At 36.4% G+C, this 14053-nt stretch overlaps 1 protein-coding gene and 1 long non-coding RNA gene across 3 annotated transcripts; one reads left to right on the top strand and one right to left on the bottom strand.

Moving 5' to 3' along the window:
• Nucleotides 1-6: 6 nt before the first annotated feature.
• srsf3a (serine and arginine rich splicing factor 3a) lies at nt 7-7720 on the bottom strand. Of its 2 annotated transcripts, none has more exons than XM_032548752.1 (7): nt 7603-7720; nt 4688-4734; nt 3929-4139; nt 3524-3658; nt 870-908; nt 709-795; nt 7-616 (listed from the first exon to the last, which is right to left on the bottom strand). In XM_032548752.1, the coding sequence occupies exons 2-7, from the start codon at nt 4692-4694 to the stop codon at nt 589-591; spliced, it is 507 nt and encodes a 168-aa protein (XP_032404643.1). In that variant the 5' UTR covers nt 4695-4734; nt 7603-7720; the 3' UTR covers nt 7-588. The 2 variants fall into 2 exon arrangements, with proteins under 2 accessions (XP_032404643.1, XP_032404642.1); XM_032548751.1 differs by lacking the exon at nt 7603-7720 and adding an exon at nt 5974-6129.
• A 250-nt stretch (nt 7721-7970) lies between these two features.
• On the top strand, nt 7971-12915 carry LOC116709985 (uncharacterized). The gene is made up of 3 exons (XR_004337017.1): nt 7971-8161; nt 8465-8516; nt 8691-12915. It is a non-coding gene; the product is annotated as an uncharacterized LOC116709985 (long non-coding RNA).
• Nucleotides 12916-14053: the final 1138 nt, after the last annotated feature.

Here is a 14053-nt window from a genome sequence, read left to right as displayed (position 1 = left end):
GACTTGTCAGCTTGGAAAAAACATTTATTGAACAAGTTGTTTAACTGCATTGTCACAAATTGTTGAAGTTGAGAGTCAAGATAATCAGAGTAAATACCGTCTTTTGTGACGAATATACAGTAGGTAAAATACAGAATTATAGGTTGTGTTTAAGGGACATCCTCCTAATAACAGCACCAGTATCTGTTAAGTCCCTGCATCTCACAGTGACCCCATAAAAGTAGAAACAGCCATGAATAAAAACAAAAATCACAAGAATGTATTTTAACAGTTAAAAATGTCTTCTGCTAAAGTAAAGGCAGTATTTAGTTTCAAAACATGCAGGACGAGACAAATTCTTCCATGTGAATATTTATACCCTCCAAAAAAAGAGACCTTTAAAAAAGAAAAAAAAAATTGTCTCGACAGCTGACAAAATGAGAAACATCCCGTCTTTTCTTGTACTTTTAACGGATATAACGAGCCATAAGATGGCAAGCAGCACAGGGTGCTTTAAAGTTTCAAACAAAATCTAAGAAAGAAAAGTGGCACTATAAAAACTTTCCTCTTCACAATCTTTGTATGATCTTGGGGAGCAATCCAGGACCTTCACTTCCTTTCGTGAGACCTGGAACGACTGTAAAACGAATCAACCGGTAAACTATTTGCATTAATAATAACAAGAAGCTTAAGTTCAATATAAATTTGATGTTTTGGCATGGGCTCTACCTCCTTGATCGAGAGAAGGATCGTGAACGCTTACGATTCTTATCTCTGGACAGAGACCGATATCTGCGTCTGTCTCTTGACAGAGACCTGAAAGTCAAGGAAAAAAAAAAATGTCATTCCCCACAGATTAGTACAGCAATTTGAATGATTCTTAATCTTACCTGCTACGACTGCGGCTCAGGCTCCTCCTCCTCGGTGATCTAAGGTGTGCATTATTAAAAATATTGAAACCAAGTTAGGGAAGAGTAACTATGTTTCATGTCAATAATGAACCCTTTGGGTAATGGCTCCCCGAGAGCCATGGTATATATGGAAATGTGATTACACGTTACTCTTCATTTGTTAAGAAGATAAGCTGCATTTATGAACTGCAGCAAGACCAGCTCATTCAATTGACAATTTGTCCAAAGAGCACCAATCATGGAGTCAGATTTCAGGGCTCGAAATAAAGGCTTGCTTTTGGTAAACAGGTTTGTCATTAGTGGACTTCCTGATTGTAATATTAATGTGTGTGCAAAGGTTATGAGGCTGAAACAGATAAAATCTCAAGTGAAAAAGGCTTCAGAGTTTAGCAAAGCAGATCCAACTCAAGATGCCTTGATGTCGAGCCTTTAATATACACCCAGCAATTTTTGCAAGAGAAAGTTTAAAGACTTTTGGTCCAGCCAGTTGCGCTTTAAGCTTTCCACTGAGTTTCCTCTACAGAATACAACTCATGAAACATAATTGTCAACCAGTTTTAAAAACTAGATTAAAAAGAATTTATTAAAAAAAAACTACAAAGAGCAGGATAAAAGCAACTTACTATTTTGGGGGGTTTGGACAACATAGAAATGAAGCAAGGAAGCCAGACTGATGGTGAGGGAGGTCGAATTGCAGACAGGAATTGCCACATGATGCAAATGTTGCAGATATGAAGTTGCTTGGTGGCTGGTTGGAAGGGGGCAGTGAGTAGTTGTAGATTTTTCCTGCTTTATTTTGAGGGGGAGTGGGGTTGAAGATTAGAGACTGATGTAACCCAACGGCTGTTCCCGTTGATACAGCAGATGTGTGGAGACTAGAAAGTGTAAAGACGCTGATTGGTTGATAATTTGAAGCGGACCGCTGTTGATTGGATAAAGGTCGGAGGAAGTAGAGAAGGATGCTGGGAACTGCATGCTCAGGAACCAAAAGGTTGGTGGGACCTGATGACTGGCGGTGGCGCCTGGGTCATGTGACAACACCAGGCTCGCTGGTCAGCCGTCACATGATGCTGAAAGAAGACTAGTTGCCTGACTCAGATGGTGAGAAGCGTGGTGGTGACTCTGCAATGGGGTTCAGTTTTATTAATATATGGAAACTGAACTCAGAAAAAAATAAAAGAAATTACACCTTCAGAAACTTATTTTAAAATTATGGATAAAAAAAAAAAAGTTTGATAAAAGTAATAAAACACCCCATACAGTAAAAATGGTCAACCAGACACCTAAATAATACTTACTGAACTTCAATGCAAATTGTCCACTCATAAAAATTGCTTTCAAATTTTAATTTTTGAACAAATGTGATTCAGAATCTGTACAATAAATCTGTAAACATGGCCATGATCACTAAACATTTAAAAGTGAAAACCTGAGTGATCAAAGTGTTGACCAGAAGAGGTTGCAACAGAGCAACCTCAGGTATTTAGCCTGTGGAAAGGTTAAGTACCTTTAACATCTAGTTACAGCACCTTGCAAAAGTATTCACATACTCTAACTATGCTGGTGAAGATTCTCAGTCATGACATGACCATCCTAAGTACTTAAGAAAAAGCAACGGGACTTCTGTTGTTTCCTGGAGACTTTTCACCTCTAACCCAAAAGAATTCTTCAGTTTTGAATATGACTGGAAGCAAGAGGCATAGAAGTTGCAGTCAGAGCGACAAAAGCTTCTAAACCTGTTGGAAGAAATGTATAAGTAATCCAGTTTGTAGTTTGAGTCAAATGGTCCCTTTTAACATAGCAAACATTTTGGAGAAGGTTCTCTGGTCAGACGATATCAAAACTGAACTTTATGACCTACAGCATGGTAAAAGGCCAACACAGCACAACCAAGGTGGTGGCAGGATTTTAGATTTGAGTCAAAGCAAAGACCTAAATTCAACTGGGTCCTAAGACTGGAAAATTTCCTTACACAAAAAGATCTGCATCTGCAATCTGACTCAACTGCAGCCACTTCCACAAAACTGTGGAAAGCCACTGCATACCCTAAAAATAAAAACTCAATCTCCCACACCCCCAAAAGATAACGAAACAAAAAAAACCTGGACTGTTGCATTAATGTGAAAAAAGTTCAGCAGGTTTGAGTACTTTTGCAAGGCACTAAATACGTTAGACAAAGACCTGTTTCCATAAAGCCTCTAAGGCAAAAGGCTCAACCTGCATTAGACAGTCGAAATGAACAACACAAAACAGACCCTCTTCTTCAGAGCCAATCTGGATTCATAGCCACTTTGTAGGTTTTATAACACTTTTAAATGAATAACAAAAATACTTGTGAAAATGGCCACAGACTTATGACTTAATAGAAATTACAATATAGAGCTTTTATGCTCATAGAAATGCTAGGACTTGTTTTGTGTTAATAATGTGACCTTGAGAACTTAGGTTTGTTTTTTTTCTTCTCTTTTTTCAAGAATTAACCTTGAGGTGAGCCACATTTTATGGGATAATTGTTTCCAAAACAAAGATTTAGGAGTTTTAAACTGGTTCTCCCAAAGGAATTGAGGTGAGCCAAGTTTACGTTTAAGATGTGCAAGTGAAAAGAAAAGAAAGTTTAAAATTAAAATGCATACCTGCGTCTGACTGGAGGACTACGTCTCCTAAAATCATCTCGGGGACGTCTGCTCCACGAAGGAGGAGGACCGCGGCTCCTCGAGCGCTTCTCCCCAGTCGACAGCTCAACACGCACACGGCAGCCACACATGGTTCTACACAGAATGAGTAAGACACACATTTCTTTATCCATTTGAATCCAGGAGATTTTTGACTGGAAATTATATTGGTTAAACATTATGTTTGGCAATGTTTTGTCATAATGACGGCAGATACATTTCCTGTTTGCATAATTCATGGATAGAAAGAGGGCTAGGGAAAGGGGTTCAATATTCAAAACAGGTTAAAAAATTATTGGTGTTTTATTAACACTTTGGCTTCATGTTTTCCCCACAGGGGTGAGCATTCACAACACTGGACATTACCTGCCATCCAGTTCTCTTACAGCATCAGATGCATCTCTAGGATCTTCAAACTCTACAAAAGCAAAACCTGGAGGATTCCTGGCCACCCAAACACTTCTTAACGGACCGTAATACCCAAAAGCTCGTTCTAATTCTGTCTTATTCCCATTGTTTCCTAGATTTCCCACATAAACCTTGCAGTCAAGAGGACAGTCTCGATGAAAAGCGGGATCTGAAAGAAACAGAGAGAAAATATTATTTAACAAAGTCTGTTTCATCTTTAGGATTTAATTTAATGGAAGAATTCAAATACTGAAACGGGTGTTTTAGAATTTGATTTCAAAAGGCAGATTTATAATTAGTAACTAGGTTTAGTGTGTGTGTGTCACATTCAAGCATGAAACGTGTCAAAAGTAAGACGCAAAAGTAAAATCATAACGCTAGATCACAACGGACATAAAACAAAAAAAATGCCTTTATCTATTCTGAAAACATATTATTGATATTATAGAACTTTCACAAATTTTGTTCTAATGTCAATGATAATTTATTTTTTCTTCCTTGCAATACAAACCAACTTACATGACACAGAAATTCTGCAGAACTATTTTTTTTTATAATTTTCACATTAAAACAAACAGTCGAAAAAGGTGGATTATATTAAAATGATACCCTGTTAACAGCAAGACTGCTTAAATTTAAAGATAACATGCCAAAGATTTTTTCCAGAAAAAAAGATTATTTTAAAATATGAAAACTGAAAACAAATAAATATCATACCTCCCATGTCAACAATCAGCTTGTTAGTGCCCTATAACAAGATGATTCTGAAAGGAAAGAAATTGTTAATTTCACACTTGAGGTTTATTCAACTACATTTGCCTCAATTGCAGGAGATAAAATTAAAACATATAACACATTCAGAGAACATGATAGTGAAGGAGGGCAGTCTCCTTCACTATCATGAAGGTTAAAGAAACAAAGCCTTTAACCTTATCTAAGCATCATAATAAAATAACAAAACAAAAGCAAACAAAAATCTGCTATCCAGGAGCAGATTAAGGGTGACAAAATGTTTTTCAATGTCTGGGGCAAACCTAGAAATCAAGCTACTTGACTTAGAGAAAAACAACCACTAGTGTCTCTACTACAAATCAAAATATTCCTGTGCATAATCAGTTTCAGCTAACAGCACTGCAACTTGATCAGATTAAAAATCACTTACTTACTTATCCCAACAAATACTAATCAAACTGAAAATAGGGGGGGGGGGGGGGGGGGGGGAATCTGAAGTTTAAATATTCTGTCATTTTATATACACTTAAATTTTGTTTAGGTTTTTCTCCACTTAGAAAAATGCATCCAATGTTTGGGAATTTTTATTATAGAAAAATAAGTGCTTTTTCTGGAAAAGTTCATTTTTATTTATTTATTACAATTCATCGAAAGGTCTGTGGTAATAAACAAGTGTTTTGTCCCTTATTTTTTCAAACGATGCATAATTTTATTTCGACCTTTACTGATTATACATTGAATTGGAGGGGTTTATGTTACTCAAACAGAATTTAGCATGTCTTCGAAGTCTTTAATTGTTGTTCATAAATAAATATTTTATATCCTTTGATTCGCGTCTCGTTTAGAATGTTTAGCTAATGCAGGTCTGGGTTTTCAAACAATCAATTTATTCAGCTAAAATATCCAAACCAAAATCTTTATCGAAGATAACGTTAGTTGCACAAGTGCAAGCAGAATGAATGAAGCAACTCACCTTAATGAGCGTGTGCGTTCATAAACACTCAGAATCAAACTATGAGATTTAAAATACAAAGTTTAAACGCTCCTTTAAAACGACAATGCTTTTAAAATTTAAATAATCAAAACACCCACATCGGAATTTCCAAAAACCCACTATTTCAAGGCTATGCTAAGAGCTAACTCCACATTAGCATTTGTCACAGTGAGACGAATATATTTACCATGACCCATTGAAGGGTCCAAACAATGTTCTATGAAACATTGTGGAGATAAACAAGAGGATGCGGATGTTGGGAAAAATAATAACTTACCTTTTTATTCAACTAAAAGGTCAGAAAATATTAAATGCGGATTTATCACCACCCCTTTACAACAAGAGGCTGCTATTAGCCTGTTAGCAGGAGCAGCCGCCGCAGAACAGCCAGCTCCGCTTCTTCTCTGCGTGATTGGTGAATATACCGCAAATAAGTATACTGCCACCTACCGTTCAACTGTGAAAAATCCCACAGTGCCTTTCAAAACGGCTTCACATCCCTTGATTTTTTTTCATATAATAAAAATAAATATATTTCATTGTGATTTAATGTGATAGAGCAAGACAACGTATCACATAAAATTTATAATTCTCCTAAAATGTTACAAATGAAAATTTGGAAAGTATAATATGCATCCATATTCAACCCCCTTTACTATTACAAATAAAATCTAGTTCAACCATCTGCCAGAAGAACTCCACTATTTGGTGAATGATGCCCAGACAAAGTAAAAGCCAGGGAAGGAGAAGATATTCAGATTATTATTAAGATTTAATTTATCCTGTAAAGTGCATGACTAAATTAAAGATAGCCACCAACAGCTAAAGATTGGCTCACTGTAAATGAGAAAAAGAACTTTCTAAATTAGGGCTTTGTAACATTTTCTATGTTTGAAAGCAATGCTTTATGAGAAACTGTCACCAGAACACCTTGTGAAAACTTTCTTCTCTAACACATTTGGCAGTACACTGTGTCTTGTAAAAAATGAGATCTGCCTTTTCCTGCTTAACTCATCTCTTTTTCTTCAGTGTCAAACTGACATTTGAAAGCACAGTAGAAAAGTCAGACTGTACCGCAGTGTGTTACTTCACAAATTTCTCCCCATGAAGAGCAAAATTGCAAGCTAAAGACACAAAGAGAAAACAAATAATTTTTTTTTTAAAAACCCAACTATATAAAACTTTATAACTGTCAGAATTATAACCACAACTGTTGGCTAAATGTCTTCATTAAATTCAACATGTTTGAGAACACCAACAATTTCATTTTTTCAAACAGAGTTTTTGCAAACCATAAACTGTTTTAAAACATCTGATGAATAATCCAGTAAATGCTTAATAGGCTGATATTGTGCCCTTTTTATGCTTTCCTTAAGTAAGGTGACCCTAAAGCCAAGAAAGTTCACTTTGGTCACAAATAAAAAGTTATTAAAAATCTCAATTTGTGTGTAGATTTATGCAACTTACATCTGAGTTTTCTACAGCTGTCTTATGTACTTCTTTAAATTAGAGATAATAAAGTGTTGGCTGTATTCCTAAAAAAATAACAACTAGTCCTTTTACTTCAGCCCAAATTATAAGCCTCAAACCATCAACTTCCACTTTATTAGCTGGCAGTACTCACTGCATGCCATCATTTTCATAGAGTGCGCACACCACAGGGAGGCGCCCATTCCCACAACCCGACAAATTATAAAGGAATAGAGAACTTGTTCAGGTCAGGTGGCAGCTTTTTGTGCAGCCCTGGGCAGAGAGCCATATCGCTTTTACTAACCAAAAAAAAGTTAAGCTACCTGAACAAATGATCTGGTTTTAACATAATATGGTAAACATGTTGTCAAGTGATTGCTGGGTAAGTTACTCAGTTTGTAAGGAGGTGTTACAGCCATAATAAACACTAACAGACCTGAGTTGTGGCATAAGGACTTGTACGTGAGGGCAGTCACATATTGTGTCATCTGGTACCATGTTGTCAAAAATACATCAGCAGCCAGCAGCAGAAGTATCCTAGAGTTCCCCAGACCAGTGAGCGAAGGTGATCCTGCAAAAAAAGATGTCCTGTTGAGATATTCGATAGGATTACCAGCGCTTGACGGAGACTGATGGTGGTGCCATTTTTGGGAGACGAGAAGCTGGGTGGTTATATTGTGCAATGGTCTGGCTTGTTGAACTTACTCTTTAACATAGTGCAGGGTGACATGCATGGATGGCCCCACTTATTCATTGGTTCTGATATCAGGCTACCATCACATGTGTGCCCCACATACCGGATGAACTGACAACATGCCTGAGGCAGTAAGCAAATTTTTCAACTCTTACAAGCGTGTAATAATTGCAGTGGGTTTGCCTGAAAGTGGGTCTTCAAATGAAATTGAACTTAGGGCCTCATTCAACCTCAGGTCAGGTGCCTGCCCAGCCACCTGACTTGAAATCCCAGTCAGGCTCTGCTTTCTAAAATGTCCTTGGTAAGTATTTGAGTCTTGTGAACTTAGGTCACTGTTTTGACACTGTTTTTTATGGGCATTAAAATAAATAAAAAATTACAAAACAAAACTTATTTTTCAGTAGAATAAGCCAGGTAAAAAGAGTTCTGAAAGAATCTACCTTGGTTTTTATTTGTTTTTCCACCACAAAATAGTACATTAATAGCAGGGGTGTGTAGACTTTTTAAATCAACTGGGCCTTAGAACTGTTTGGAATATATGAATGTTATTTATTCGCAACTAATACTTAAAATGTAATTTTTTAAAATGCGTTTCTGTTTGTAGTTTAAGTACATCAAAGAGTTATCAGTAGGAAGGATCAATTTCTACATACCAGGTATTTAATCTTAATGGTTTGATCTGTTAATATAGTTAGGCTTTTAAACTCACGGGTTAAACTCCTGACAGTCAAGTTGACCCTAAAATGATATAACACGGAAAACATCTGCCAGGGTTTTAGTGATTACATAAGAACAGCGGTAAGTTAACACACTGCGTTATTGCTCAACAGGACAAAACACAACCAACGACCCCTTCGAAGGGTGCAGGTGGGCGGGCAGAAACGGTTTTCACGCTTCCTGTTCAAAGGCACCTTCATGAAAAAGTGCGACACAGTGGAAGGAGAGAGCAACCGACGTTTTTGCAGATCTCTGACGATAGATCTACGGTGACACCTCAATCCTCACATGGAAAAGAAAAACACACGGCAAAGAAAGATGAGTTCAGCGTCATCATGATAGAGGACACCTGAGTAAAGCTCTTATTTGCTCGAAACCAAACATCTGATGTGTTCAGTGATTTTTTTCAACTTGATTTTTTGGGACAAATCACTTGTTCAAATTATTTATCAAGCAACTTCCTTCTAACTAAAGTCCTGACACACTGTAAGCTACAGTTTTATATTACCAGTGATAGTGAGAAGATGAGGAAATGACAATAAAGCCCTGTTATTACTCCAAATAAGGAAATGTGTCATGTGTTATGAACTGAGCATGAGGACATACAGTCAGTTTTCAGTTTACACGTCTACAAAGCTATATATAGCTGTATTTCTTGGAGGTTTCTAGTAAATTGTATTAAGCCGACAGACGCTCCTATCAAATAGTCCATAGCATGAACATCTCAGCAGGCTAAATACAGATAGAAATCTTGATATACCCTAACTGTACTGCCGTGTAAAGCTTATACTGAAGTTGCACCATGGATGCTTACAGCACTTAATCAAAAAGTACAGGCAATTTGTGTGACATCAGGAAATGTGAGGCGCTAAAACGGGATCAGGCTGTCCTGGACTCCAAGTAGAACAGCATGTTTTTTTTCTTGCTTTCTGATTTTCTAAACGGAGGTTGAAATAAATCATCTCTCTTTATAAAATATCTAGGCATATTCAAACAGACCATATGTTTTTTTCTAAGCTTTATGTGTACACATTAAAATTCAGTTATTTGGAAACAAATGAAAAACTTTCTCTCCAGTAGGAAAATGTAAAACACCATTTAATGAAGATGACGTATCAGTAAAACATTTCTTGCAAAAGTATTCCTAACTTTTTTACACAATTTTTCATAGTACAACCAGGAGCCTTGGTGCAGTCTTGTGGAGTCTTGTGGAGAAATGTCACATTTTATGGCAAACCTATAAAATAAGAATCCTAAAAGAGTGGAGTGCATTTATATTTAGCCATCCTGAGTCATCAATTGTGTTGTAAATTACAGATGCAATTATAACTGCCATTATAGCTGCAGGTCTTTTGGGTATGTTTCTATCCGCTTTGTACATCTACCTAATTCATTCGCTTGATTCCTCTCTGAATAGCTTCACCGTTCCTGCTGAAGAACACTGTCCCCATAGAATGATGGTGCCATTACCATGTTTCACCATGGGGACAGTGTTTTCAGGTTGATGTGGGGTATGGCAGATAATTAAACTTGTTCTCATTTAACCAGAGCACCTTTGTTGTGTTCCCTAGATGGCTTGTGGCAAACAGAAAACGGTACCTCGTATGACTGCCGCTCAGCAATTGATTGTTCCTGCTACACTCCCACAAATGCATGACTAATAGTTGTCCTATCGACGGATTTGTTTATTCATTATCAAGAGCCTCTAGGCTGCTTCTCTGATTAATGCTCTTCTTGCCCAGCCATGTCTTTGTAGGTTTACAGCTCTGTCATTTTCCACTTTTTGGATGATGGATTAAACAGTGCTGGGTGAGATGTTTAAAGCTCCTTTCCTACCTAATCTGGCGTTAACTTCTCCACAACCCCTCACCTGTCTGCTCTGTTCGTTGGTCTTTAAAATGGGGTACAGATTTTGTTCACTAATGTTTTTCCAACAAAACTTCTGAGCCCTGCAACTGTTCATTTTGTTTGGGTGTATCAAGATAAATAGGGCTGAATACAAAAAGCACACCACATTTTTCTAATTTTGTTTAGGTAAAAAAATTAAAATCATGTGCATGTTTTCCTTCCATTCCACTGTTACTTGGACATTTTGTGGTGCATGTCAAACAATTAAAATGAAATAAAGTTTGTTTTTATAATGTGACAAAATGTTAAGCAGCTGTTAACTGGCTTGCAAACTTTTGTGAAGATGTTTTGTTTTTGTCTTAAACTCAAATGTTGAGTGTCATCTTCAGGCATTAAATTGATTGAAGAATTTTGTAATTTTCTAAACGATATATTGTTTCATTAAAAAAATGCTAGAGTACTTGCTGTCATAAAAACTAAACACATCATACATCTTAGAATATCTTCTGTTGCATAGTCTGAGAAAATAGAATGATAGCAAACCTATAAACCACAGCTATATTAGCTTTAAGTTGAGATGAAAAATGTGTCCCCTGCCCCCTTTAATTTGTTTTCAACATTTTCTCAGTTATCTATTTCGGATTCTTGGAAGACAGCCATAACAAGCTCTCTTTTCTGGGGGCAAAAGTTCAGGGATAAAAGGAATCGCTTGGGAGATTACTCCCATGTACGTAACATGGACGCCTGGAACACAAACAAAGAGCATTATGCTGCTCAGCTTTATTTCAGTCAGAGCGTGCTGCTCCTCAGACACTCTGTCCACCTTTTTAGCTTTCATATCACCAAAAAAAGAGAGGAGTTTAGACTCAATTTATTTTCTTAGCACAGATCCTCCCGCTGCCATGGGGTCTCCTTGTCGCTGTTTAAATAAAACATCTTTTTTTTCATACATCCACTCAGGGCAGTGTTTTTCAATCAGATTAGTACAGCACATTCTGTTCTGTTTCACTTCCTGATGACTGTGCACAGCCTCTATCCCTGAATGAACTTACCCTCGTGCTTCTGGTTACAGCAAGGCACTCATTCAGACACACGTACGCTTGCAAACCGCCTGTTAGATTTCAGGACCTTGTACAATACTTGGCAAATGTGTCAAGCAATTGTAATTTCAGTAAAGTGACATTGCTTATTTATGAAGATCTGCAAACATATACACAGAAAAATAGAGTCTAAAAAGCCACAAGTAAGGCATACATTTATAGTTATATGTTGTGTGTAAATAAAAAAGACGCTAATTTAATCGGTCATAATTTACTTTGCCTGTGTCCTTCCATGCTTATGGTCTTCACTAGATCAGAAACAAGATCCCCTCAGTGCTCCAGGAAGGAAAAACAACATTTCAAGCCATGTGTTTCTTTTGAAATCTAACCAGGCGTGACAGTCTGACTCAGGTCACAAAAGTTTATTTGACCTCCTCTTAAATAGTAAGACCGAGGTCAGTGCCAACAAAGCTACTGGGGCAGAGCAGGTCAAGAGTTAGGGCAGAACTCATTTGCCTGAACTCAACTCAGCAGTTCACTGTCTTCAGAATTTTGCTTCTAATTAAGCGTGCGTCTATTTTTAATAGCTGCAAAGAGGTGATGATAAGTGAAGAGGTTGTGGTTGTTTTTCTAGATCACAGGGCCATAGCAGTTCTGTTTCTGTGCTATTTTTTTCCTTTTTTTAACAAAATGTTCTAAAACAAGTGAGTGTGAAAAGCTGCTTTCTTCTGTTAACCAGATGGTCAGGAGGATTACTCAGCTAGTTGACAACATCCCTGTGGGTTTGCAGAATCAGGTTGACATGCGTTATGTCACCTTTGTAATTAACAGGATCATAATGTTCTTCCCAACAGCTCCCTGTTGTCAGCCGGCCGTGTTGTCAACAGTGACACCTGGCTTCAAGATTCAACAACCGGAAATAGGCTCTAAACTGTTCGAAGTTCCCATTTCATACCTTTAAGGAGAATTTCTGATTCATTTCTTGATAAAGATATGTTCACAAAAATGAGTCTAGGTTAGGTTAGGTTAGGTTAAACTTTATTAATCCCATAAGGAAATTAAGGTTATCTGTTGCTCACACATTAATTCACATCCACACAACATTAAAATCTAACCATACTCTATTGTCTTTTGTAAGGCATTTATTGTAAAATAAATAAATAAATAAATAAAAAAAGTTAGTATTGACACACAAACACCAGAATCATTAAAAACACAAAAGCATCACAGCATTACCAAAAGAAAAATGTTTTATATTACACACAACTTTATTTAAAATATCTGCTTAGTACAAGTTATCAAAAACATTGTTACGAGCATTAAGTAAAACAATATCAAAATTGTTTTTACTGAAACACTCTACGAGGAGAAATAATAAAGCTACAGAGTCTGAGTGAAAACAGTGGTTCCTCACATTGATTTTAAAAACAGAAAACTCTTGGAAATTAGATATGCTTCTTCATTATTTTATTACATTCACGAAATTGTATTACAGCTGTTGTAAGAAGTTTGGGCCAAATAAATCCACTTTTATGACTTGTTTTAAAACACAACTATTTAAATTAATACATATTTGTCTATGCATGTCGTGACAAGATAAAACTAAAGTATTACAATTGACCTACATGAGATCTACATAATAAAATTCAACAATTGCACAACTCATTTCTCACACCACACATTCTACAAATGTTAAAATTATTCATCAGCACATTTAAGACCACAGTATTAGGACTAGTGCTGAACAACAAGATGAAACACTAAAAAGAGTGTAATAACACTTTTATTCAGTAACTTTTGGGGGGGGGGGAAATCTGTACTATTAATTTTTACTTGAGTAATATAATTAAGTATTGGTACTCTTACTTGAGTAAAATTTCTGAATACTCTACCCATTATAAGCAACTTCACTGAATGACAAAACAAACATGATTTAACCAAAGATACACCAGACTCAGATACACACCTGCAGAATATGTTGAAGTGAGACTTCTCATTTTTACACCAGCTTTGTTGTTCAAAAGCCATCTGCTGAACCAGTTGTGCCATTTGAAGGTCAAGAAGACCCAGTAAACACTAGATTTGTCACTGGAAGTACTTTACTTTACCCCGTCATTATCTACTATGAGTGTTAATTTCATAGGTTTTATATTGACAAAAAAATATTTTGAAAAGGTATTTCTCACTGCGTTTATCTTTTTAGTAACTATGTTATGTATTTGTAGTGATGTTTCTTCATTTGGGTATGCTATTCACCTCTAGAAACAAGTAAAGAACATATATGGTGAAAATAATAATGAGAAAATGAGACACAGCTTGCTATGCAGTAGAAGCATTCTTACTTATATTTTAGAAGCAAAAACATCACAGATAGTTTTTGCATAAAATACATCAGGCTTTCCTTAGAACATAGTCACTTCTTTGAAATGTCATTTATTACAGAAATGTGCACAAATGTACACGAAGATTATAAATGACCAATTTTTGTTGGAATGGTTCTGATTGGAAGATAAACTGCTGAAAGGTCAGACACAAAAAATAACTACATTTGTAGAAACTCCAAATAATTCTTTGGTTCTGCAACTGAA

The sequence above is a fragment of the Xiphophorus hellerii genome, chromosome 20 (assembly GCF_003331165.1).
Source record: "Xiphophorus hellerii strain 12219 chromosome 20, Xiphophorus_hellerii-4.1, whole genome shotgun sequence".
Classification (NCBI taxonomy): Eukaryota; Metazoa; Chordata; class Actinopteri; order Cyprinodontiformes; family Poeciliidae; genus Xiphophorus; species Xiphophorus hellerii.
The sequence above is the reverse complement of the archived record's forward strand: the minus strand, read 5'-3'. Positions and strand labels throughout refer to the sequence as shown.

What these genes read in the sequence shown, in the direction of transcription:
- srsf3a (XM_032548752.1), bottom strand. An exon ending in AGTCCTCCAGTCAGACGCAG is followed by an intron (nt 909 to 3,523) that starts GTATGCATTTTA and finishes TGCACACCTTAG; the next exon opens with ATCACCGAGGAGGAGGAGCC. An exon ending in CTGAGCCGCAGTCGTAGCAG is followed by an intron (nt 796 to 869) that starts GTAAGATTAAGA and finishes CTTGACTTTCAG; the next exon opens with GTCTCTGTCAAGAGACAGAC.